Source organism: Ixodes scapularis, unplaced genomic scaffold (assembly GCF_016920785.2).
Source record: "Ixodes scapularis isolate PalLabHiFi unplaced genomic scaffold, ASM1692078v2 PGA_scaffold6__148_contigs__length_123643588, whole genome shotgun sequence".
Classification (NCBI taxonomy): Eukaryota; Metazoa; Arthropoda; class Arachnida; order Ixodida; family Ixodidae; genus Ixodes; species Ixodes scapularis.
The window spans coordinates 6,544,273-6,569,096 of record NW_024609881.1 but is presented as its reverse complement, the minus strand read 5'-3'; the positions used below and the strand labels follow the sequence as shown (position 1 = coordinate 6,569,096).

Here is a 24,824-nt window from a genome sequence, read left to right as displayed (position 1 = left end):
AACAAGCACCGAAAGACCCCCCTCCGTGGAACACCGCGATCACCCGATGGGAGCTCGAGACCGCTATTGACCAAGGGAGAATAAAGTCTGCTCCCGAACCAGACGGCATCACCGCGAGCATGCTGCGGAACCTACCCGAAGAAGGAAAGCAGCAAGTCCTTCGCTGGTTCAACCACATGTGGGAAACCGACACCTTCCCGGACGAATGGCATGAGTTGTGGGTCACCCCGATCCCGAAAGCGGGTAAACCCCCGAACACACCGAAGAATACCCGGCCTATATCCCTGACCTCGGTAATGTGCAAGCTGTTTGAGAGGATCGTCCAAGCACGCATCACCTGGATCGCCGAGGACCGCAAGCTCTTCCACGCGGCACAAACGGGCTTCCGACAACATTTGGGTACGAGAGACAGCCTCCTACTTCTGTCTACAGACGTCTACCGCAAGGGAAGCACCTGCTCGCTAGTCGCGGTCGACATCTGTAAGGCATTCGACTTGCTACCCCACGAAGCGATCGTAAAGGCACTCCGAGAAGGTGGCATCACCCACAAGCCCCTCAACTTTGTGAAGGGGTTTCTGAAACAAAGGAAGTACTCCATCAAGACTGGCGACATATGCGGACCTCTAAGGAACAATAATATTGGTGTGCCCCAGGGCGCGGTGATCTCCCCAATCCTGTTTAACCTGACAACGGCCCCGCTGGCGTGGCGCTTGAACAAGATTTCCACCTTGAAGTTCACCATATACGCAGACGATATCACCATCTGGACGACAAGTGGGAACCCGGCGAGGAGGGAGCAGACCCTTCAGAAAGGACTGGACACCATTGAAGCATTCCTCAAAGAGACCGGACTCTCCCCGTCACCAGACAAAACCAGATACATGATATTTACCCGCAAAGGCCACCCAACTCACGACTTGACCTTCGGTGGTCTCCCCATCGCCCAAGCAGAGACGCACAAGATCCTGGGAGTGTTCTTCAACCAACGAAAGTCCCCCAAAGAATGGCTAACCAGGATGGCCAAGATTTGGAAACAGGGCACGGCGCTGGTCCGCCGCATCGCCCAAAAGACCGGTGGTGCGAGCGAGGAGGTGGCCAAGACCCTGATACGGGCCGTGCTAGCTTCCAAGGTACTTTACGGAGCAAACTACTACAAGTTGAATAAGAGTCACTGGCGAGCAATTGAAAGATGGCAGAATGACGCCCGAAGAACTATTGCGGGCTTACCGAGACACACCAAACTGGAGGAGCTACACAGGTGCGTTCCCCTTCCCAAACTACAGGACTTAGCCAAGGACCAGCACGAACTGCACCTCGTCTCACTGCAACACACTAGACAGGGCAGGGCCATACTACGACTCCTGCGACAAGACGTGTCCACGCTTCCTAAACTCGGCCGCCCAATCCCCCCGTGGGAAATAGCAGACGTTGCCTCCAGCACACCTATACCGCGGAATATGGGCCTGGACCAACCGGAACGGCGCCGGGACTACGCCCAAAAGCACCTGACCGTCGTAACCACGAAACTGGAAGACCCCACCACCATCGTGCTGTACACAGACGCAGCACATAAGGATCTAGTCACCACCACGGCCTGGCACGATTTCCGCCAAACCAAGTCATGGAGCCGCGAAACTAAGACCGCTGGAACGCCCGAGGAAGCCGAAGCCCAGGCGATCCTTCACGCCCTGGAACATGTCACCCAAAGCCTGAACTCACCCGTGAAGACGGTGGACATTTACACCGACGACCAGGAAGCCATACGAAGATGCCGAAAGCACGACCCCAACAGCCCGACCACCCGGCGCATTCTTGCACTCGCCAGGCGCCTCGAGAGCAAGAACGTTAAAACCACTGTACACTGGGTCCCCGGCCATGCCGGAGTGCCAGGCAACGAGGCCGCTCACCGGTCCGCGGAAGCGCTAGCAACGTTTCTCCTTTTGCGGCCACGAAGTGTGGACTCCCTGCCCCGCACTTCAGCCTACTCTGGCAGGACCGGCCCCAGGAAACAAGACGAGACAAGAGTCCGGACCCTCTACGACCCTGAAGACGCAATGAGAAAGGTCATACAAGACTTAAAGAAGAGGCTCCTGGCCTCCCTCCCGCGCGAACCCGACCCCATCCCGCTCGGCCGCTACTCCAGGAAGAAAATGGTCCTTCTGCGCAGGATCAGGACCGGCAGTGCCGTGACCCCTCACGACCGACGCAAGTGGGAACTGAGTGCTGGCAAGATCGGCAGAAACAGACCGCCAGTGTCGACAGCCAGTCCGCCGGCCTCCCCGCCACAGCCGCAACAGATGCAACGCCAACATTCACTGGAACAGCCTGAGATCTGTCCCTACTGCAAAGAAACCCTAAGTGCAAACCTGCACCACCTCGTGTGGGAGTGCGGTCACTTCACCAACGAAAGAAAGAAAGCGCTTAGTCTTCTTCCACCTGCATCGAGGCCGTCCAACCTGGAAGGCTGGGCCCGGCCTGAGGGAGACTCGGCCAGAATCGCACTGATCCTGGACTCATTGCTCCTGTACTTAGAAAACACGGGCCTGGAGTCGACGTTCTGAGCACGGCCGTTCCTTCACGTCAAAGACTTCCCCAGAACCTGTTCCCTCCTCGAACCACGCCTATGGCGACCGTTCGAATGTTTCTTCCAATAAACGTTTACTACCTACCTACCTACCTTTAAGAACAGATATAGCGGAAGAGGTTACAGAGGTGCCACCCCCGTCTCCCCGGGGGACGCGCCGCGTCGAACTACCGAAGTTAAAATGCACCTAGATCGGGACGCGCTACCTGAAAGGCCAGCTGAGGCATGGTTGTATAAAAACAATATTAATTGTGCCGCAAAAGCCTGCAAACTAAAGATTTTGAAAACATAACGTGCCCCTCTTTTTGTACTAAACTGCAATAAATTTCATAGAAAAGGAGTCTTTCCCGTTTGTTTTTACGCAAAACCAGGCTTTTAAAAAGCTCAAGGTGACCACAGTACAGACAAACGATAAAGAGGGGCGCTGTTGTCGCATTTAGGTCGGTCTCGGTGGACGCCAGCGGCTCAGGTTTCGACGGCGAGTTTCCCAACTGAGTGTTTTAGTAACGTTGCCCCCTCCTCACAGCACACTCTCGGCCGGAAGACGCTACAAACAAAATATTTTATCTTAAATAACATAGTAAAATTCTACTCGGTTTTTTAGCTTTTTCGCTCTAGAACTCGTTCAAGGAAAGCATTATTGAAGTCACAATCCCGCTGCAGCGCCTCGAACAGCGCTACACACAGTTACTCTGATTACTCTTAAATTCATTCTACAAACTCCTTATAGGATTTGGTGAGATACTTGCCATATTGTTTGTGGTTCCCCTAAATGTCTATAAGGAAAACTAGTAATCATTTCCATAAGCAGGAACAGTGACAAATTAAATCAGGATGCTCAAGCACTCACCGCGCCATGCCTGCTCCGGTTACACGTGCACGGTTACAAATAGTGCGTGCTTCTTTGGGAACATGCAGGCTATGAGGTGGGCAAGGACTATGTGTACCACTACAATGGAAAGCTGCAAGTCCAGAACCCTGAACAGCCCCTCCAGTCATCGGGATTCGTGTTTCGAAGCAAAGTCATCGCCCAGCCCAGTCCTGACCACACGCACTTCAAGGTAAAGCACATTGAGGCGGTGAAGAAAGTTGCACACTGTCATACACAAATCGGAACAGTCCTCCAACGCTACAAGAGTCCAGGTATTCCCAAAAATAAAACCTGACCTAATGTACATAACGTACATCAAATCCATACTGATCAGTAATAATTTGTACTGATACTTGCTAATATGCCTAGGTAATATAGAATGAAAGCAGGGTCACTTTATAGGCTGTAGGTTAATCTACCGCTTGAGCACTAAAGTTTCATTCAGGTTATCTTTGATGTAATATAGAATGAAAGCAGGGTCACTTTATAGGCGGCAGGTTAATCTACCGCCTGAGCACTAAACTTTTATTCAGGTTATCTTTGATGTGATATAGAATGAAAGCAGGGTCACTTTATAGGCGGTAGGTTAATCTACAGCTGCAGCACTAAACTTTAATTCAGGTTATCTTTGGCATCTTGCAGGGAGATACAATTACAAAATTATGTTCCCAAATCGCATAGTTGTACGGACGCTAGAACAACCTAAAGGCGTCTTTTTTTAAAGCGCTCTATGAATTCAATAATATTATCAAAAGCACGCTTATGAGCAGGACTTAACAAAATGTAAATTAATGTCAGCACTTTCGAGAAAGGCTTAGAAAACGGTCATAAAACAAAACAAGTCATTAGTGAATTTCCGAAGTTATTTTTCAACGATGATAACTGCACGTACTTACGTGCACTTACTTTATTTGGTTCATCTGTTCTAAGTGGCTGCCCAAAATATGCAGTTAGCTGTAACATTGTTTACTGATGCAACTCTTTCTCCCGCTATTACATCTTGTATCTAACGAAGTTTGGCTTAAGCCTTATGAATTTGTCATATGGTTACAGATAATCGATTTCGAGGTGGACAGTTTCAACGGCGAACATATCCAGCTGAGTGAACAAGAGTTCCACTATCACTCCACTGACGCGCTGAAGCAGTTCATTGAGAGGCCATTTGCTGGCAAGTTTTCTAAAGGAAAGGTGAGCTACGCTCGAACTCCTGTAATGTAACCATGTAATCTAACCAAGGTTAACGCATGTAGCTCGTAGCTGCAGAGCTGGGCAAGAACGAGCCTAAGTGGTCTAAGAACCTCAAGAAGGGAGTCGTCAGCGTGTTTCAGCTGGACTTGGTCAATGGGCGTCACGACAATCCCAACGCCAAGCAGTTCTACGTAAAGGAGGTACGTATGAAACCCTCACACCAGTGGATGTTTGAATATTAAAAAGCGCCGAAAAAGACAAGCGCAAAGGAGTGGAACGACACAAGGCGCACTTGCAACTGTTGTTTATTTTGAAAAGTACATGCATTTATAAGCCCCAGAACCCTGTTAGTCATCAGTGTGTCCCTCGCAATGCTTCTCTCAAATATTCAAACTCACTCTTTGACAGGGCGAGTGACGCTTCACTTATACACTCAACGCCCTTATTCCTAATTGCATACGCCTCATGCACCTCCCTGCGTGTTCGGTCGCGATAACGAGCCAAAATCTTAATGTCATGTAGCACTGACGTACACGGGTATCTATTACCATGAATGGCGAGATGGCCAGACGTGCTGGCTCGCGTGCCAGCCGCATGCTCGCGGGCGGGGTCATTCACGCATCTGCCCGTCTGGCCAATGTACACAGCGCCGCATGACAGCGGGATTTCATATACAACTCCTGAGGCACACTCGGCGAATTTTGTTTTGTGCTTTTTGCTGCTAAGATCAGTCTGTTGATCGGCAGAATTAATTTTATGGCAAAGTCGGAACATCCGATTGGGCGCTGAGAAAACCACAGGTACGTTGAAACGCTGGGCCATCTTTCTTTAAATTATGTGACTTTAAGTGTAGGTATGGAATAACCGCTGGCCTCATATTGGGTCTCTCGCGGGCGGGTTTGCCCGTTCCTTTTTATCTTTTTTACCAGGCCTTCAGCAACCTCAGTTAAGCACCTTTGCGGAAAGCCGACCTTCTGCAGTTTTGTGATCTGTCGCGCGAAACTTTCCTGAACGGAATGCTTGCAAGACTTCTAGAGAACGGCCTCCAAGAACGTTTTGGCGATGCCCCTTTTTACTAACTTAGAGTGAGCCGACTCAAATTGCAGGATCGCTTTCTTGGATCTCGGCTCATAAGTCCAACATATGTGGTCTTCTAAAAAACTTAGTTTAATGTCTAAAAATTGTAACTTCCCCTCAGTGGGTGTCTCAAAGGTAAAAGTCCAACCGCCCACGCAAGCACCGAAGATACGCATAATCGCAGATACAGCATGTGCCAAGGATGTCTCAGGTGCCTCACTAAATATAAGAAAATCATCTACGTATCTAAAAATCCTGTTTTTACCTTAAAGGTGACTTCCCTCCAAACTCATCTCCACTTGAGAAAGATATCGACGACTGGATTCCACTTTTGACTCACTTTAGATGGTTCGATACAAAACTAGTTAAGGTGCCGTTGAGAAAGCAGTCGTATAATAATCGATTTGACCATTCGTTTTACCGATAAAGGAAAAATAATTACGAATATGTAGGGTGTCTTAAATAGCGGCCAGGCTCTTTAATCGACCTCAAAAATTAGTTTCTTAACCTATCGCGCTACGCTTTTCTGCAGCGTTACCCACAGGTGGTGCTTTTTTTTTTTTAATAAAATGTGCAAAAACCAAGCTTACGTGGAAAAAAACTAAAAAAAAAACGAAAAAGGCTTCACTCTTATGGATACGTAGCGAAACCACTGGTCTTCAAACAAAAGGGCGCTGTTTGGCACGAAAGACAAGAGATAGCGCAAGCGGTCCCGACGCCAACTGCCGCCAACGAACGAACCTTCGGCGCCGAGAGCCGGCGTCTTTAGCAGACGATGTTATCGAGTCAAAACCGGCGCGAGCTTTTTTGATAGCGGCTGCCAATACACGATTTTACCATCCTTACTAATAAAACACGTTAAGTGAACACATAATCGATTAAAAAATGTTTGTCGGGTTATTCTGACTGTACTTGTTTTTCCTTTTTTTTTCGGGGGGCGGGGGGGCGGGGGGGGGGGGGGGGGTTTATAAGGTGTGTTTTGCAGGTCCTCGCTATTACCGTGCTTGTTTTTGGTTCTTCGATTGTTACCCGCGCTGTCTTCGACGTTTAACGTCGGTATGGTGCATTTAATTCCCAGCGAACGAGTTAAGGTCGTACTTTGGCACGGCGAGTGTCAAAGGACGAAAGAAGTCCGCTGACGCTTCCCAACGGAGTTTAGACGACGGATCGTCTGCTATTTGACGCCGGCTCTCGGCGCTGTATGCTTGTTCGTCGGCGGCAGTTGGCGTCGTGACCGCTTGCGCCATCTCTTGTTTCCGTTGAAAACGGCGCCCTATCGTTTGAAGACCGGTGACTTCGCTGCGTTTCCATAAAAGTTAAACCTTTTTCTTTCTTTTTCATTTTTTCCTCAGGTAAGATCGCTCTTTGCAAGTTTTACAGAACAAATCCACCATGTGTGGGCAACGCTGCACAATATCGTAGCGCGATAGGCTAATAAACCGATTTTTGCGGTCGATTTAAAGAGCTTGGCCGCTATTTGAGACAGGCCTGTATTTGCGAAAATGAAGCTTCAGAACGCGCTCATTGTGCAACGAATTCAACTAGAGTGGAAGTCGGTTCTAAAAACTGCGAACTTGAGTCCAGAGCATTGTCTAAATACGGTATAAATAGCACCACTTCCTCGGTATTTTACCGCTGTGTAAGCAAGAAAGAAAAATTCGTGGGCCTTCAAGAAACTGTGCGCAAAAAAAAAAAAAAAAAAAAAGCGAAGGTCTACGATCAAAGCGCTACCATGCAGTGGCACTCGAAGTCAATAGCTTTTTCAACGCCGAAGCGGCAGCGGTAGGTTGAAACCGGTTCAGCTAATCACATGTTCATGAATTCACAGAGCCACTGATTCTTCGTCAACAAAGACCTATCAGCTGACATGAACTTAACATAACTTTCTCAGTTGGTTATACCAAAAAAATGTCGGCAAGGAGACATAACTCCTTATTTCGTGTGTGCGCATTTATGTAAATGATGACGTGCGTCCGAAAACTAAACATTATCAGGAAGTAAAGGGGATCATTAGAACAATCAATCTTCTGCTGTTTTACGATTCCCAGGGGAAAATTTTTTCAAGTGTTATCCCGGGGTCTACGCGAAACATTTTCAGGAAGTTTAAGAGAAAGCATGTGTTGTTGTTTTTTGTTTTTTTTTCAGGAAAGTCCTCTGGGAAACTGCGACACACTCTACATTGTCGGCGAGAACGAAGGTGACCTCAGGGTCACCAAAATCAAGAATCTCAAGAAGTGCGATGAGCAGATCTACACTATCGGAAGAGTTAAGGGGCACAACTGCGTCGACTGCAAGGCGCTGGAGACCGTAAGCACTACTGGTGTATTGACACTCAACGGAATTACGTCTTTTAAGACCAGTAGGACGAAACCTTTTTTTGACGTTAGTGTCACTCCGGTTATGACGTCATTTACAGACGAAATAATCAATATCTAGTCTTGATAAAACGTTCTGTACCATCGGGTTCGAATGAAGTGCCAACAGTGACGAAACTTCGAGCGTACTACAGGCAAGATTCCAAGATTGAGTTGTGCTTGGCGAGGTTCAAACAGATCGGAGGAGGGCGAACACCCTCGCAGTGCCCCACTCTCCACCGCGCAGTTCTATCAGTTTCCAGAGGCCTCCAGGAGTCGCAGCATGTGTCGACGTCCACGCGCTGTTGTGTTTGCATTTCATTCGAACCCTGTGGTACCTCAGATTTGGTTGATGGGTTATTAACGTCAGTAGACAATGCAAATAAGTATGACATGTCATGAAGTTTTTTGTTTTTGTTTTACAGTCACTCTTACAATCTTTTGAGTGATAATGCAGATAAATGTAATCGGCTAAAAAGAGAAAGAGGTACTCATAAATAGCATGGATGGTCTAAGGGGCTTAGTTTGTGCAACACACTAAGTATTTCAGGACAGTGTCGTGTGGAAAACTTTCATTCATATCTCTATCAAATACAAAATAAGTGTAAGCATTAAGATATTTTTAAATAGAACTGCTTATTCAGTCGAAATGACATTCGTAAAAAAACTTACACTCACAGCATTTCGCGTTCTGGCATCTATGCTACGTGATTATTACAACTTTCTTGTGATTGGCTGTAGTCTCGGATCTGCATAAAACAAACCGTCAAATGAATCGAATTACTGATTTGCCTGACTAACACCAAGTTCCGCAGTAATGCCGCTCCCACTGGTTACGTGCCAGTAATTGACAGGTACAGAACACGGCTCTGATTTCTGAATTTGCAGCACCCCGGTCTAGCCACCTCTCAGATCCAGTACAGCCTGGACGGAACTCCCGAGCACTACGTCATCAATCATGCAAGCGCCACTTCGGCCACCCAATTCAAGCACTTCGGTGCCGGAAATACCGTCCGTGTACAAATTAAGTAAGACGCATTTGTTTTGTGAGATATGAATCTAATTTCAAACTAAAGAAAGCCACTTTGTTTGCAGAGTTTCGCTTGTGATGATATATCCAATTTAAAAAAAAAAGATGCCTTTACAACGTTCATGTGCTGTCCTTGTTCATTTATATGTATAGATATGTATATATACAGTAGTTAACAAAAAGATATAATATTTCGGTGTTTGAACTGTGATACAGATATAAAAATTCTAATGGAACACTATGTTAATGCATTTACAGAGCATAAACCGATGCTTACTTAAATATGAATCAATCAACTAGACGTCGAGCAATACTTCTGTAAAAGAAACGAAATATCATATCTTTTTGTTCACAACTGTATATAAATGCCCGGTGTTTTTGCGAAGACTTTCAAATATCCTAAAAATTAGGGCGTTTGAAAAAAGAAGAAGCTGTCTTCGGGAAGAAAATACCAGCCACGGCGGACGTCAGGAATTGTCAAAAACATACTAATAATCTAGATAATTATTCGAAATTTGTTATTTAACTTTTTAATTAGTGGAAATAGACATATGGTTCCAATTAGAAAGTTGCTGAGCGTTATAAAAAGCCACTAAATCAGTCATTTTCAGAAAAACTTTGAGCGCGTGAGAGGAGTAGGAGCGCACCAAAAGTACCACTCGTGGAGCAGGTACAAGGCTGGGGCTAAATACGCGGCGGAAAAATAGCGCGGGCGCCTTCCCGCAACCGCTAGCCTTGTACCTGCTCCACGAGCGGTAACTTTATTGCACTACTACGCTTCGCACGGGCTCATTGTCTTTCTGAAAATGACTGATCTAGTGGTTTTCGATAACGCTCAGCAACTTTCTAATTGAAATTATATGTCTATTTCTTCTAATTAAAAAGTTAATTAACAAATTTTAATTAATTAGCTGGCTACTTAGTATGCTTTTGGCAATTCCTGACGTTCGCCGTGGCAGGTAGTTAGTGCCCGAAGACAGTTTTTTTTTTTTTTCCAACGGCCTAATTTGTAGGATTTCTGATAGTCTTCGCAAAAACACCCGGTAGGCTAGGCCCCAAATGATCGGCTTTTGTGGCCACAACTGTGTCGAGTCTATCGTGGGGCTCTTGAAGGGGCCAGGTGTTTCGAATTAACATAATCCATTGACGTCATGAGCCACGTGATGTAGCCAAGGCGTGTCACTATTTCGTCTCGTGTAACCAGTCTTGAAACAGGTCTGTCTCAGGCCGAAACGTCGAAAAACTTTACGAATATGTTATAAAATTCCAAACAACCATCTCAAGTACGTTTTTCTGTCGTATATATATATATATGCGGTTTCATTTGTATTGGGGCAACGAGGGCCTGTCACATTTCTTATTTTGCTTCAAATTTTTATACTTCGTGTCACATATTGCAAGAAGAACAATCCTTTTTATTTTAATGCCCTGACATGTTTAGTTTTTGATAAAACAAATCTCAAAGAAGCGGGAAAGAACGACGAGGTTTTGACGATTGCCGTGTGTGGCGTTTTTGAATCACTCTCAATTTCAAAGTATTCAAAAGAGAGCATCTATTTATTTTTAGTGTGGTTTATATGCAAGTAGGTAAAATGACATTATAACTACTATTCATTATTCGTCACTCCAATCTCTGTAAAATCCCCAAACATGCCTCCGCGAACAACGGTGACCTAAATTGCGGATTTTTTTTGTTTATTTTTGAGTCGACGATGTTTAGTATCGCTTTTAAATAAATACCACGTGTAGAACCTTTCATTGCCTTCCAAATTAAGCAAGGTTTGCGTTTTATCTTGTACGAGTACGTTTTATCTTGTACGTTTTATCTTGTACTCAAAACCAGCGCAAGTAGTTCTAACGGAATGTATTCTGGCTAAAAGAAGGATGTAAAAAGAACGCGACGCGAAAAAACGAAAAAAAAAATTGAAAATGTCTTTTTTTTTTTTTTGCAGCGTGCTGAAATTGAACAAAAATTGAAAACCCTCTCTGTTTCATAATTTATTGCTCAGTACTCGTACAAGATCAAAACACAAAATTTGTTTAATTTGGAAGGCAATGAAAGGTTCTACAAGTGGTATTTGTGGTGAACCGTGAGCGGACATTTCAACGAGGTGCAAGAACGACGAAGAATACGGGATTCGGAAAGAAAAGAAGCACGAGACGACAGGCCGAAGAAAGAAGAAGGGGTGGCTGAAACAACGAGGACGACAGCTGACTGGGGGTTGTCTTCCTGGGAGCCGTCGACGCAAACAGAAACGACTGGGCGTAACTGCGAGGGACAACCGGGCCGTATTGCGAAGACGATGTTCCGTTGTCCCGGACGTCTCCCGGCGGCGGCTGCACCGACCATGGAAGACATCACCACATCTTTGCCACAACGCCAGGTCACCACATCGTTGCAACAACGCCACGTCACCACATCGTTGCCACAATTTCACCACCGTCGTTGTCAGGTGAAGTGAAGTGTTTCACTCGGACCTCCACAAACCTTTTTGACTTGAGACTCGCATTTATTATTCAGTAGATCATCAACTAGTTGTTTTATGACTACCCTAAGGAAATTGTGTATCCCATAACGTATTTCATGTTTTTTTTTAAATTTGTATCGCTATTGTTTTTCAACGGAACTACTAAAGCTCACACAAAAACAGTACTTGCGTCGTAAATAATTTAATGTATTGAAATAGAGCTTGACCTTAAATAACGAACCTCCTCACGACAGGACGAGGCAAGCCATGTTCTGCTTTTGTGTAACCTAAGGAAAAAATGAATACGAGAGAATTAATGTCGATGGGCGAGGTACTCGGTCTGAGCGGAGATGATCTACGCAAGTGGGTTGACGCGGAGCGGGAGCGTGAACGCAACGAAAAGCTAGCGGAGAGGGAAGTAACGAAAGAGCGTACGCGGAGCGCGCGCTGGCTCAATGCGAACGCGAGCGCTTAGCGCTTGAACAAGAAACTCTCCAACTAAAGTTGCAGCTCCTGGAAAGGCAGCAAAGAGGAAGCAGTTAACTCAGGATCGTCAGGCGAAGGAGGCACGTCACCAGTAACTGCAGCCGTTATTAGTCCCCACAAGCTCATCCCAGTTTTCGATGAAAAACGGGACGATCTAGATGCTTACCTACATAGGTTCGAGCGCATAGCCGTCGGACAGGGTTGGCCACAAGAGAAGTGGGCTACAGCCCTCAGCATGTGCCTCGTAGGGAAGCACTACGCGTTTTCGGACGACTTTCTCCAGTGGAGTCGCTAGATTGCGAGTGCACAAAGCGTGCCCTACTTCAGCGGTTCCGGTTTACAGCCGAGGACCACAGGGAAAAGTTTCGCTCCTGCAAGCCACAAAAGGGAGAGACCGGAGGCCAGTTCGCAGACCGTCTAGAAGGGTATTTTGATCGCTGGATTGCGATGAAAGAAGTACGAGGCCGTGCGGGGCCTGGTTTTCTCTGACCAGTTTCTTCGCAACTGCCACCCTAAATTGGCGGTCTTTCTTAAGGAGCGGAACTGCACAAGCCTAGTTGAACTAGCTAAGAACTCGGACAACTATCTCGATGCCCAACATCTATCAAACCTCAACTGGATGGGGAAAGAAACCATCGCATCTGGAGAGCTTGGGTAAAAGAAAAAGGGCAATACCTCCGCTGTGGAGAAGCCACGTTGCTTGGTGTGTAACAAAACCTGACACAAGTCAGCGGAATGCCGATCCCGGATTGGAAACCAGAAATTTTGCTGGATATGTAAAAAGGAGGGGCACCAGGCAAAAACCTGTCCTCAGAAAAACCAGCCGAACCCGCAAGCGTTGTGTATCCTTGCGCCACAGCCTACTACTGGCCCTAAGGCAGAGCAGCGTACGCAAGGGTGCTCCAACACCCGGGAAGTACATTCCCGAATGGTCAATGTCGTTCAAGATCGTCTGGAAGTTGTCGGCATGGTTAAAGCTGATATGCCAATCTCTGAAGGCACGTTGAACGGAGAATCGGTTGTAATCCTCAGGGACACGGGTAGCAATACTGTGGTAGTCAGACGGCAATTGGTGCCATCTAAAGCGTTCACTGGCACAGAAGGGCCAATATACCTTGTCGACGGATCATATCAGACACTACCAGAAGCTAAAGTGCAGGTCTCATGTCCATACTACAGCGGCACAGTCAGAGCCAAGGTAATGGACAATTCACTGTACGATGTAGTACTTGGAAATATACCAGGATGCTTACTACCAGGAGAACCAGATTTTACATGGCAGACTGAGACTGGGTGCACGCAGCTCGAAGAAAACAATGTTCCAACCGATCTAGTGATCACCAGCAAGGAAAAAGGTGTGCCTAGCATAGCATTGGCGGAAAGGGAGATTTCGAGAGACGATCTGAGTCAGCGTCAAAAACTCGACCCTACTTTGTCAGTATGCTTTAACAAAGTCGGGCAGAGGCAGATTTCGAATGGGGCCATACATCGGAGTTTTACCTATCGAAAGGGGTTTTGTTTCGCCGGTATGTCCTTACATCTCGAAAATTGTTCAACCAGGCGGTGGTACCGCAAGACCTGCGACCCTACATCCTGAAAGTGACTCACGAAGGAAAAATGGCAGGCCACCAGGGTATCAAGAAGACGACAGATCGCGTGCTGGCAGCTTTCTTTTGGCCAGGAGTGCAAGCACAAATCAAGCGATTTGTAAATTCTTGTGACAGGTGCCAGAGAGTGACCCCCAAGAAAAAGATAGCAAAGGCTCCGCTTGGGAAGATGCCGATAGTCGAAACGCCATTCGAACGCGTCGCAATCGACCTGATTGGACCTTTCTCGCCCTCATCAGACACGGGAAACCGCTTCATTTTGACCATGGTTGACTGTGCTACAAGATATCCCAACGTAGTGGCGCTTCCATCGATGGACTCAGAAACCGTGGCCGAGGGTTTGATCCAGATGTTCTCGCGCGTTGGAATACCACGGAAAATACTTAGCGACCAGGCTCCAGCGTTCACTTTAGCCTTGATGAAAGAGGTAGCCTGCCTCTTGTCCATACAACAGCTAACCACCATGCCGTATCATCCCATGTGCAGTGGGATGGTGGAGAAGTTTAACGGGACGCTGAAGACAATGCTCCGAAAGATGAGCCAAGAGAAGCCATGACAGTGGGGTCGTTATATCACTTCCCTCTTGTTTGCCTACAGAGAGGTAACGCAGCGTAGTCTGGGTTTTTTGCCTTTTACGTTGATATACGGAAGGCACAATCGAGGCCCTATGACCATCCTGAAGGAGCTGTGGACAAACGACACTCTAACCGAAGAGGTCAAGACTACCTATGGGCATGTGTCGGACTTAAGAGATCGCCTTGAAAAGACGATGGAGCTGGCCCACAAGAATCTTGCTGAGGCGCAACAGGTCCAAAAGAAATATTTTGACAAAAAGTCCCAAAACCATCAACTGCGAGTTGGTGACCGAGCACTGCTTTTGCTGCCGACCACCCAAAACAAGCTGTTCATGGCTTGGAAAGGTCCATTTCCGGTTGTCGGCACCAAGGGAGATTACGACTACCTCATCGATTTGGGACACACGCAAAAGCTCTTTCATATCAACCTACTCAAGCGGTACGAAGAACGGGGAAAGCAAGAACATGCCTCAACCCCACACATCGGCCATTTTCGCCGTAGAAGACGAAAAGGACGGCTTACTATAAGCCCCGTCGCTTCGAAAGACACAAGGAGCCAAGGATGTCATGCTTAGCCAAGACCTCTCAAAAGAAGAGAAATATGAGCTAAGGGCACTTTTGAAGGGGTACGATGATGTATTTTCAGTCCTGCCCGGGAAGACAAACATCCTTGATTGCCAACTTCAACTGACAAGCGAAGTTCGCTCCAAACACCGCAGCATCCTGTGCCCCTAGCCACGAGGAATACAATCAAAAAGGAAGTGCAGGAGGTGTTGCGGGGAGGAATCATTGAAAAGTCAAAATCCCCATACAGGTCTCCACTTATTCAAGTGCGGAAGCCAGACAACACCTTCCGCATATGCGTCGACTTTCGTCGCATCAACAATATCTTAATAGGGGACGCAGAACCCAAGCCCCGCACAGATGATGTGTTTGCGGAAGTGCGGAAGAACAGATACTTTTCCAAGTTTGACCTAGTTAAAGGCTACTGGCAAATACCGTTGACGGAAGAATCCAAGCCAGTTAGGGCTCATTCACACTGGAAGCGGATCCGCGTTCGCAAAGCGGTTGCGAACGCGGTTGTATAAGGATTCAGTACAATTGCACGCGCACATGATGACATCAAATGCGCGTGCAATTGCACTGGATCTTTATACAACCGCTTTCGCAACCGCTTCGCGAACGCGGATCCGCTTCCAGTGTGAATGGGGGGTTACTGCGTTTTCAACAGCCTCGGGCTTGTACCAGTTCAAATACTTGCCCTTTGGATTAAAGACCGCTTCAGCAGTCATCACAAGAATCATGAGACAATTCTGGAACGGGATCCCACATGTGCAACACTATATCGACGATGTTCTCGTTGTCACCGATACTTGGTCAGAGCACCTGACGACGCTGCATTGTTTGCTGGAGCGAGTTCGTCAGGCAGGCTTAAAGGGGTACTCCGCCGATTTCTTCGTGGTCCCCGATTTGCTTGAAATTTTGCTAAACTCACCAAACAACATCGCCAAAATAGTATCCCAAATATTAGGTCAAAATAATTTTTTTTCACGAAGTTATTGAATTTACAATTTTGGTCCTCACCGTGTTTTTCAAACTGAAAGTCTCTACTGGCAACAATGAAAAAGTGACGTCATTGGAAGTGCAGGGGTTCACTCTTTGGACTGTAGAATTTGTTCCCAACTGATTTGAAGCAGTTTCATTATGTCAAATGAATGCCTTGGAAGCTCGCTCCAGTCCCCGCGCTCCAGCACGGAACAAATAATTGGCATATTCTATTTTTTAGACTGCTTGCCCGACTGGCAAGCTGAACTTCCACTGACGTCACGGCCCTGAAAAGGGCGGGTATATTTGAATGTCTGTTTTTGCATCATTTTCATTTGCCGATTTCGCAATAACTATTATGAATTTCACGATATTAAATAGCATTCCAGAACGGGTAAAGGCCTGGGAGTCAGAAAATATAGTTAGTTGAGGTAGCTCAAAAATCGGCGGAGTACCCCTTTAACAATCAAGCCCAGCAAGTGCAAGGACGGCATGAAAAAGATCACATTCTTGGGCCACGAGCCAGAGGAAGGAAAGATTTGACCTTTGCTGCGCACACTGGAGCAGGTCATAAATGCGCAAAAGCCACAGACGAAGAAGCAGGTCCGATCATTCTTGGGCCTGGCAAACGATTACAGGCAGTTCGTACCAGGATATGCTCAAATCGCCGAACCCCTAGCGGAAATGACAAAGAAAAGAGAGCCCAACAAGGTACATTGGACAGACGAAAGAGAGGAGGCAAATACCGTGGAAGCCAATACTGGCAACTCCCGCGGAAAACGGGCGAAAAGTGATTGCAGCGCCCCTGGCGAGCTCGGAGTCTCCGCTGGCAGACAAATTCTCCGAAATGCGTTGGTTTTGCCTATCTCCGTGCGAGGTGACCAACGAAAAAAAATTGTCACGGACATTGGCTGCTTTGAAAGTTAAAAAATGGGTGCCAGCTCATGAGTGAAAGACATTCTCTTCGCGTGGGAAAGATGTTACAGCTTTCTGGGTGCAATTTCGGAGTTCTCCCGAAGAAAACATTCTGTCACAACTTATGTAAGCCAAGCAAAACACGAATGTATGCCTTCGCGCTGTTTCGTGAAAAAGGGAAACGTACAAACATTTCAGAACATAGCTTCGTTTCAACTTTATTGTTCTTATCAGTCAATTCGTTTTGTCGTTGCAATTCCCATTTCTCATGAGTGTCTTGCTTACAACCGTTTCGTCGAACAGGCGATCTGGCTAATCCCGTTAAGATCGTCTCCGGATGAAGAAGCAGAAGTTAATTTCGAACCACGTACGTTACGGCGATGTCAGTATGCTCCGAAAGAAGGCGTTGTGCATATGCAAAGCTGACGCGATTATAGATTAACAAAAGCGGAGTTACGAAAAAAGCAGACTTCTCGCGCTTGCAAAGAAAGAAGGGGAGAGCGTCGTAGCCCCGCGAAAAAAGGTGATTTCAGTCACGTTATTTACAGTGCACAAATTCCGGTTGTTAGCGCGGGGACGACCAACATCTTCTGCTTCACTGCTTCTTTACTTCTACGATAAAGGCCGACACCCGTTGAACCGTCTCCACTCTTTTCATTTTTGAGTCTTCTTTCTTTTATATTTTTGAGGCGACGCCACTCTGCCGCTTTATTTCTTCCTTCTGCTTATATGTTGCTGTGTATATTTTTTGTTTGCTTCTTGCTTTTTTTTTTTTTTTTTTGCCCGACGTGTAAAAGTAAACAATCGCGTATCCTTGTTTTGTTTGGCTTAGTTTTTACTCCCTTTTCTTCGCTTCGGCGCTTACTACCCCCGGTTCGTCTGCGCTAGGCCCGGGCATTTTGAGGGCCGTCTGCAACTTTGCTGTTGTTGTTGTTGGTTTCTTCCACTGTCGTCTGGGATAAACTCCTATTTTCGCCTTCGATTGAGTTTCTAATCCAAAATCGTCATACGCGCTTTTTGATATTCATTAAATATATTAAGAAGTGTAAGCTCGTTACCCATTTTTATTCGAATTGTATTTGTGTACTCCGGCCGGCACCTCTGCTACGGGTCATCGTTTGTTGATCAACCGGCCGCATTCGAGCATACACCAGAGCATACTTAGAGATTGCAGGCATGCTATGTGCTGCCTACCATTGCAAGAACAAGTTTGTGCCATGTGGTGGAAAATCTTTCTTCTGCTTCCTACGTCAACCTACGGACACCAACGTCAACAAGTACTTGAATGCACTTTTAAACTGCTTCGTCAAGCGAGCGAACGAACAACCCGCCAAAGTCACTGGAAAAAGAAATTCGAAGCAAAAAAAGGTTACTCACTGCTAGCACATATAGAAGATTGCTGCCTGCGACCAAAACATTTCTGCGACTCTTTTTTTACCGGGCAGTGTGAGCTGCACTACGTTATTTATTTTCCCTGTTTTGTTTTTAGTTCGCACCTACGCCGCGAAAGCAAATAAAGAAATGTACAACAAGCAGCTGAAAAAAAAAAAAAGGTCGCTTTCTTCTTTTTTTATTAGTTTCGTCTGTTGCTTCCGCTTTGTTTGTCGTGAACTCAACACGGGTGGCGACCACCAGCTATTCATTTGCTGCTTTCCATTTTTCTTTCTTTTTTTCTACAAGCGCCGCAACGATCGTCGTCGTTGAAATAGTTTTTTGCTAGCTTCTTTGTTTTATTCGCCGTTCTTCGCTTCTCTTTCCCGTTTCTTCTTATTTTCGTCGGGAATGGCGACACCATTTTTTCCGCAAAGTTCGGTAAGTGTTTCCACGCTCATTTTTATCCTTACTTTTTATTTTGTTTTTATGCTCCAGCAGCTCGTGCGCTTGCTCTGATAATATTAACATGTCGTTTTTGCATGTTTTAACGATTACGACGTAGTTCGAGTAGCTAAACGCCTTTTTTCCGCTTCCCAGACGCGTTTCAAACGCGTGTGATCCCCTGAGAGGCGTTCGAGACCGCTAAATAAACAGCTCTATCTTTGTTTATGCGCGCGTTGTTATTCGATTGTCGTTGCAGTTGCGATCAGTGGATTCCGCTTTGCAAGCGAACTGGCCGTAATAAATTGTTTCTGCTGTTAGGGTGACGATACGGGGCTTGTAAAGCTCGAGGACGTCGCGGAGCCTATACTTTTCCATTGCGACGACTGCTTCCGTAGACTCCGAGTCCGCTAGAGGCGCCACTGTCACGTTCGCCGCCGCTCCTATGTGTTTTCGGAGGAGTTTCCAGTATTGGCGAAGCTATATTGTATTTGGAGGAGGCCTTTAATATGTTAAAAGTCGCTCTCTCCGCTAGGCCTGTGCTGCGAGCACCCGATATCACCAAGGAGTTTGCAGTGCGAACTGATACGTCGGAGACCGCGATTGGCGCCGTCCTCATGCAAGAGCACAAGTGATTGCTATACCCCATATCATACGCGAGCAAACAACTTCTCCCACGCGAGCAAAAATATTTCACGGTCGAACGGGAATGCTTGGCCCTAATATGGGCGATTCAGAAATTCCACATGTACCTACCTATATGGTAAACCGTTTACGGTACAAACGGACCACCATCCACTGCAGTATTCGAACACTGCGAAGTTGATAAACAGTAGGATGTTAAGGTGGTCTATTGCTTCAAGAATATAGTTTTAGAGTTGTACATATTAAGGGTAGCGAAAATGTAGGAGCAGATTTTATGAGCAGGATCTGAGATTTTGCATGCGTTATCTAGCAAATATGGTCTTTGTTTTGGTTTGGTTTGGTTTACCATGTACATGTTTACCGGCGCAACTGGATTTTCCTTCCTGAAACGGAAAAGCTTAAAGGGCGTTGTGTGGTGAGCCGCGAGCGGACATTTCAACGAGGTGCAAGAAAGACGAAGAAGGCGGGATTTGGAAAGAAAAAAAGCATGAGACAACAGGCAGAAGAAAGAAGAAGGGGTGGCTGAAACAACGAGGACGACAGCTGACTGGGGGTCGTCTGCCTGGGAGCCGTCGACGCAAAGAGAAACGACTGGGCGTAACTGCGAGGAACAACCGGGCCGTATCGTGAAGACGATGTTCTGTTGTCCCGGACGACTCCCAGCGGCGGCTGCACCGTCCATGGAAGACCTCACCACATCTTTGCCACAACGCCACGTCACCACATCGTTGCAACAACGCCACCTCACCACATCGTTGCCAAAACGTCACCACCGTCGTTGTCAGGTGAAGTGAGGTGTTTCACTCGAACCTCCACAAACCTTTTTAACTTGAGACTCGCATTTATTATTCAGTGGATCATCAACTAGTTGTTTTGTGACTACCCTAAGGAAATTGTGTATCCCGTAACGTATTTCATGTTTATTTAAATTTGTATCGCTATTGTTTTTCAACGGAACTACTAAAGCTCACACAAAAACAGTACTTGCCTCGTCAATAATTTAATGTATTGAAATAGAGCTTGACCTTAAATAACGAACCTCCTCAGAGTATTATTTTAAAAGCAATACTAAACATAGTCGGCTCAAAAAAAATCCGCAATTTAGGTCACAGTTGTTTGCGGAGGCATGTTTGGGGATTTTTTACAAAGATTGGAGCGACAAATAATAAATAGTTATAATGTCGTTTTGCCTACTTGCATATAAATCACACTAAAAATAAATAGATGCTCTCTTTTGAATACTTTGAGATTGAGAGTGATTAAAAAACGCCACCCACGACAATCGTTAAAACCTCGTCGTTCTTTTCCGCTTCTTTGAGATTTTTTTTTTTCAGAAACTAAACATGTCAAGACATTAAAATAAAAAGGATCGTTCTTCTTAAAACATGTGCCACGAAATATAAAAGTTTGAAGAAAAATAAAAATACGACTGCCCCTCTTTGCCTGAATCCAAATGAAAGCGCCCATTATATATATATATATATATATATATCTAATATATATCGTTTTATATATAAAAATGATTTTTTAAAACAACAATATATTTCAGCGCCCCTAGGTGGTTCCCCAGGAAGCGGAACCCGTGACTCGACTCCCCCTATCCATCTACAACCACCACTTCGGATAATAACCAAGTTATATATATATATATATATATATAACGGGCATGGTGGCGGGAGGCCGAAGGCGTGGGTATATAACTGAGAAGAAAAAACCCTTAGTGAAAACAGCAACAACGGACGATTTATTCTTCGACGTTTCTTCTTTTCTTCTTTCTTTCTTTCTTTCTTTCTTCTTTCTTTATTGATACTGTCAATCTCTTGCGAGATCGTAACAAGAGTGGTACATTGAAATACTTTCAAGCAGGATGTACTTGCTGCGACAACAAAAAATAAAAATCTGAGTATGTGGTAGCATTTACAACGTCAGGTGGTAGGCTGTTCCAATCGATGATTGTACGAGGAAAGGAGAACTTAAATGTATCGTTTTTATATTTATATGGCTTTATTGTTTTGATATGTGTATATCTGGTAGACCTGGGGCAAAAAAAAAGTTATATATTTATCTTTCTCTATTCCAAGGCCGTCATTGGCAATAAGGTAAAGAAATTTAAGGCAGTTTATTCTCCTTCTTTCCTGTAGAGTTTCCAGGCCTGCGTCATTACAGAGTTTTGATGGAGATACACATGAGGAGTACATGTTATACACAAAGCGCGCTGCTAATCTTTGAATTCGCTCAAGTTCTGAAAAACGAGATGAGGTATGTGGATCCCAAATGACGCTTGCATATTCCAGCACTGGCTGAACAAGAGTTTTATACAGTAGTAGTTTTGTATCACAGGAGGCCTGCCTCATTTACCTACGCAAGAAACCAAGCTTACGCATTGCTTTACTAGCGGTTTGATTGATATGAACATTCCATTTAAGATCAGACGTTATTGTCAACCCCATATATTTATAGGAACTTACTCTCTGAAGGTTACGGTTCACAATGGAATAATTTAAAGTAATAGGCTCCTTTTTTCGAGTAATTGACATACATACAGTCATAAATTTAGTGATATTTTCCAGCCATCACACCATCTAGAAAGTTTATCTGACGAGGAGTTTAGTACTTCACAGTCCGCAGAACTTTTGATTTCTCTAAAAATAACGCAATCATCCGCAAACAGTCGGATCTTTACTGGAATTCCAGAAACAATATCATTCACGAATATTAAAAACAACAAAGGCCCCAGGACCGATCCCTGTGGGACGCCAGAGGTTACGTGTGTGGTACCGGAGCATGCGGTGTCAACTTGAACAAACTGCTGTCTCAGAGATAAGTAACTTTCAAGCCACTTCAAGATAGCAGGATTATCTAAAACTGGTGACACTTTTATCAGTAACTTTTCGTGCGATACGCGATCGAAGGCTTTCGAAAAATCTAAGTAAATCACATCAGTTTGCCCCCTTACGTTAATCACAGATGCAAATTCATGCACAGTTTCTGTCAGTTGGGTAATGGTAGATACTTTTTGGCGAAATCCATGTTGAAAACTAGTAAACAAATTATTTTGTTCAAGATATGTCGATATGTGTTTAAACACCACATGCTCCGACACCTTACTGCACGTACTAAGCAGAGAAATAGGCCTATAACTGGAAACTGATCTTGAGTCACCAGACATTAAAATTGGGATAACCTTTGCGACTTTCCATTTGGAGGGTAACGTGGACGTCTCCAGAGATTTACTGAATATCAAAACCAAGTACTTGGCGCTCCCTTCCGCGTATCTTCTGAGAAAGGCATTTAGAATGTTGTCTGGCCCAGCTGCCTTTTTAATGTCAACATTCAGTAGATCATTCACTATACCCTCATTAGAAATTGTTATATTCGGCAAAGCATTTTTACTATGTGAACTGTTTCCCGGCGCAGCCGCCAAGACCGACCCTCGATTGTTGTCAAGGCTGAAGACCGACGTGAAGTAGTTATTGAGAGTATCAGCAATGCCCTTAGAGTCGTCCACAATGTCGTTATCAATATGTAACTCGTTTACCTTAGACTTTGAGGGCGATATAAACCTCCCGAAATTCTCAGGCGAAGACAGGAGAAAAGAAGATAAGGTCACATCAAAGAGGCGATGTTTCGCCTCTTTAACGTTTTCCTTCACTTCATGGTCCAACCGCTTCACGTCGCTTCCATCTTTCGATCGCTTACGGAGTCGACGGAGTTTACGGCGCTTTTGGATAATTTCCCTCTTAATCCACGGATATTTTTTTGCTGGCAATCCTTACTCTTTTTGGTATGAATTTGTTGATGCAGTCGAGAACGACATTTTCGAAGGAGTTCCAGAAAAAGTTCACGTCGTACTCAGGCACTTCGTAAGCACGAAGAAAATCGCTAAAACAGAAGGCTAACGAGTCAATAATAGCAACGTCATCAGCTTTAGAGAAGTCTAAGTATTCGTTACGTCTTTCTGTGTTGCGTGTTTCATTCATTAAAGAAAAAGTAAGTAATACCATCCGATGGTCTGAAATGCCTTCCACTACTTCAATGCACTGTATTCGTTCAAGCAAGTTCTGGGAAAGAAATATCAAATCCAGTATCGAGCTTTTTCCTTCAAAAAGTCTTGTGGGGGAGCGTACAATTTGATTTAGATTATGACAAAAAGATAGGTCTAATAGTGTTTGTGATATCGGGAACGAAGGCCAACTGTTCTCCCAGTCAATGTCTGGTAGATTAAAATCGCCAGCAAAAATAACTCTGGAGTTCGCGTGTACATTCTCTGAAAGATAGTCTTTTATTTTTTCGAAAACATTTCCGCTGCTAGGTGGTCTATAGAAAGCACCGATGATAAGGGATGTAGAAAAAATGTTCACACGAACCCATAAACTTTCTACGCCATCAATATTTGGCATTCGGTTATAGTGCAAACGTTTTGTAGGAATAATGGCTACGCTCCCACCGCGCGTGTGTCTGTCTTTTCGTACTACTTTATAGTCTGGGGGATAACCTCAGAATCAGATACTTCTTCATGTAACCAGGTTTCTGTGACGACTTTGATGTGCGGTTTGCGCGTTAGTAACACGTGTTCTATATCAACAACTTTTTTCATTATGCTCCTCGCATTCAAATTTAAGAATCTAATCGAATCAGTGGCATTGCGCCTGGACTGTCATATTTGTCGCGAGGGTTTTGGCTGACTCAGTGCTACTCGTGTCTGTTTTTCGGCGTCCCAGATGTAGGGTGTATTATTTATTTTTAGCTTGTTGTAGATTAGAGTGACTTTATCGCCTTTCTTACGATTTTCGATAGCGCTGTCCCAGAGAATAATATTTCGAACACGTAAAGAAGAGCCTTCTGATATAGAGGTCGTCGATCCCTTCAGTTTCGGGCAGTTTCTCAAAACTGACATCTTCTCTGAAAAATTTAAAAACTTCACCACGACTGGTCTAGTTTTACCATCTGTTCGACGCCCGAGGCGGTGCACTCTCTCTGTGGTTACAGCTGGTAAACCAAGCGTATCACAAAACAGTCGATTCACTACGGTGCCATGAAGTGATTCAGCTGCCTCGTCATCGGTCTCAGGCACGCCAAAGATTACAAGATTATTTCGGCGACTCCTATTTTCGAGATCGTTAATCTTGTCTACCAAATCAGCCTTTACACTTTCCATTGATACGATCTGTTCTTCATTGTCAGAAAAATGTTTTACTGTCGCTTCTAGGGCCGACAACTTAGCTTCGAAGCTCCCTAACTTCTGGTTAATTTCCGTGAATTTTTCTTCCGCTCCTTTTTGATTTTCATTTATAGCGGCAAGTTCCTTAGCCTTTTGGGACTGGTTTTCCAAAATTGAGACAACGTTTCTTCAACTGCAGGACCTGGATTACTTTCAATGTCACCGCTTAATTGCAAGAGCAGAGCAACGGTATCAACAAAGCACGAGAAAACAGTAGTGGGGCACGGCAGCACAACTAAACAAAGTTCGTCGCTTTTGTACAAGGAGTACGAGCAACCAACCTGCATGAAGAATAGAAGCGGGTTTAGCTCAACGAGCTTGAGTAAACTTAGAGCGGTAAACCAGCGGCCAAAAATGGCACACCCCTGGTTGCTGCCATCTTGCTTGTTTGCCACATTAGTGATCACGTGACGTTAAGATGGCTGCGCCCAGAGGTGGGCCAG

General features: G+C 45.3%; 1 protein-coding gene across 1 annotated transcript in view; it reads left to right on the top strand.

Moving 5' to 3' along the window:
* The first annotated feature begins 3,356 nt into the window (after positions 1-3,356).
* Positions 3,357-24,824, top strand: part of LOC8041793 (vitellogenin-4-like) — a 100,732-nt gene continuing 79,264 nt past the window's right edge. The window contains exons 1-6 of the mRNA XM_040220580.1: positions 3,357-3,375; positions 3,503-3,645; positions 4,509-4,643; positions 4,706-4,843; positions 7,866-8,027; positions 8,963-9,102. Of these exons, the coding sequence (XP_040076514.1) occupies positions 3,357-3,375; positions 3,503-3,645; positions 4,509-4,643; positions 4,706-4,843; positions 7,866-8,027; positions 8,963-9,102 (737 nt within the window). The remainder of the gene's footprint in view (positions 3,376-3,502; positions 3,646-4,508; positions 4,644-4,705; positions 4,844-7,865; positions 8,028-8,962; positions 9,103-24,824) is intronic.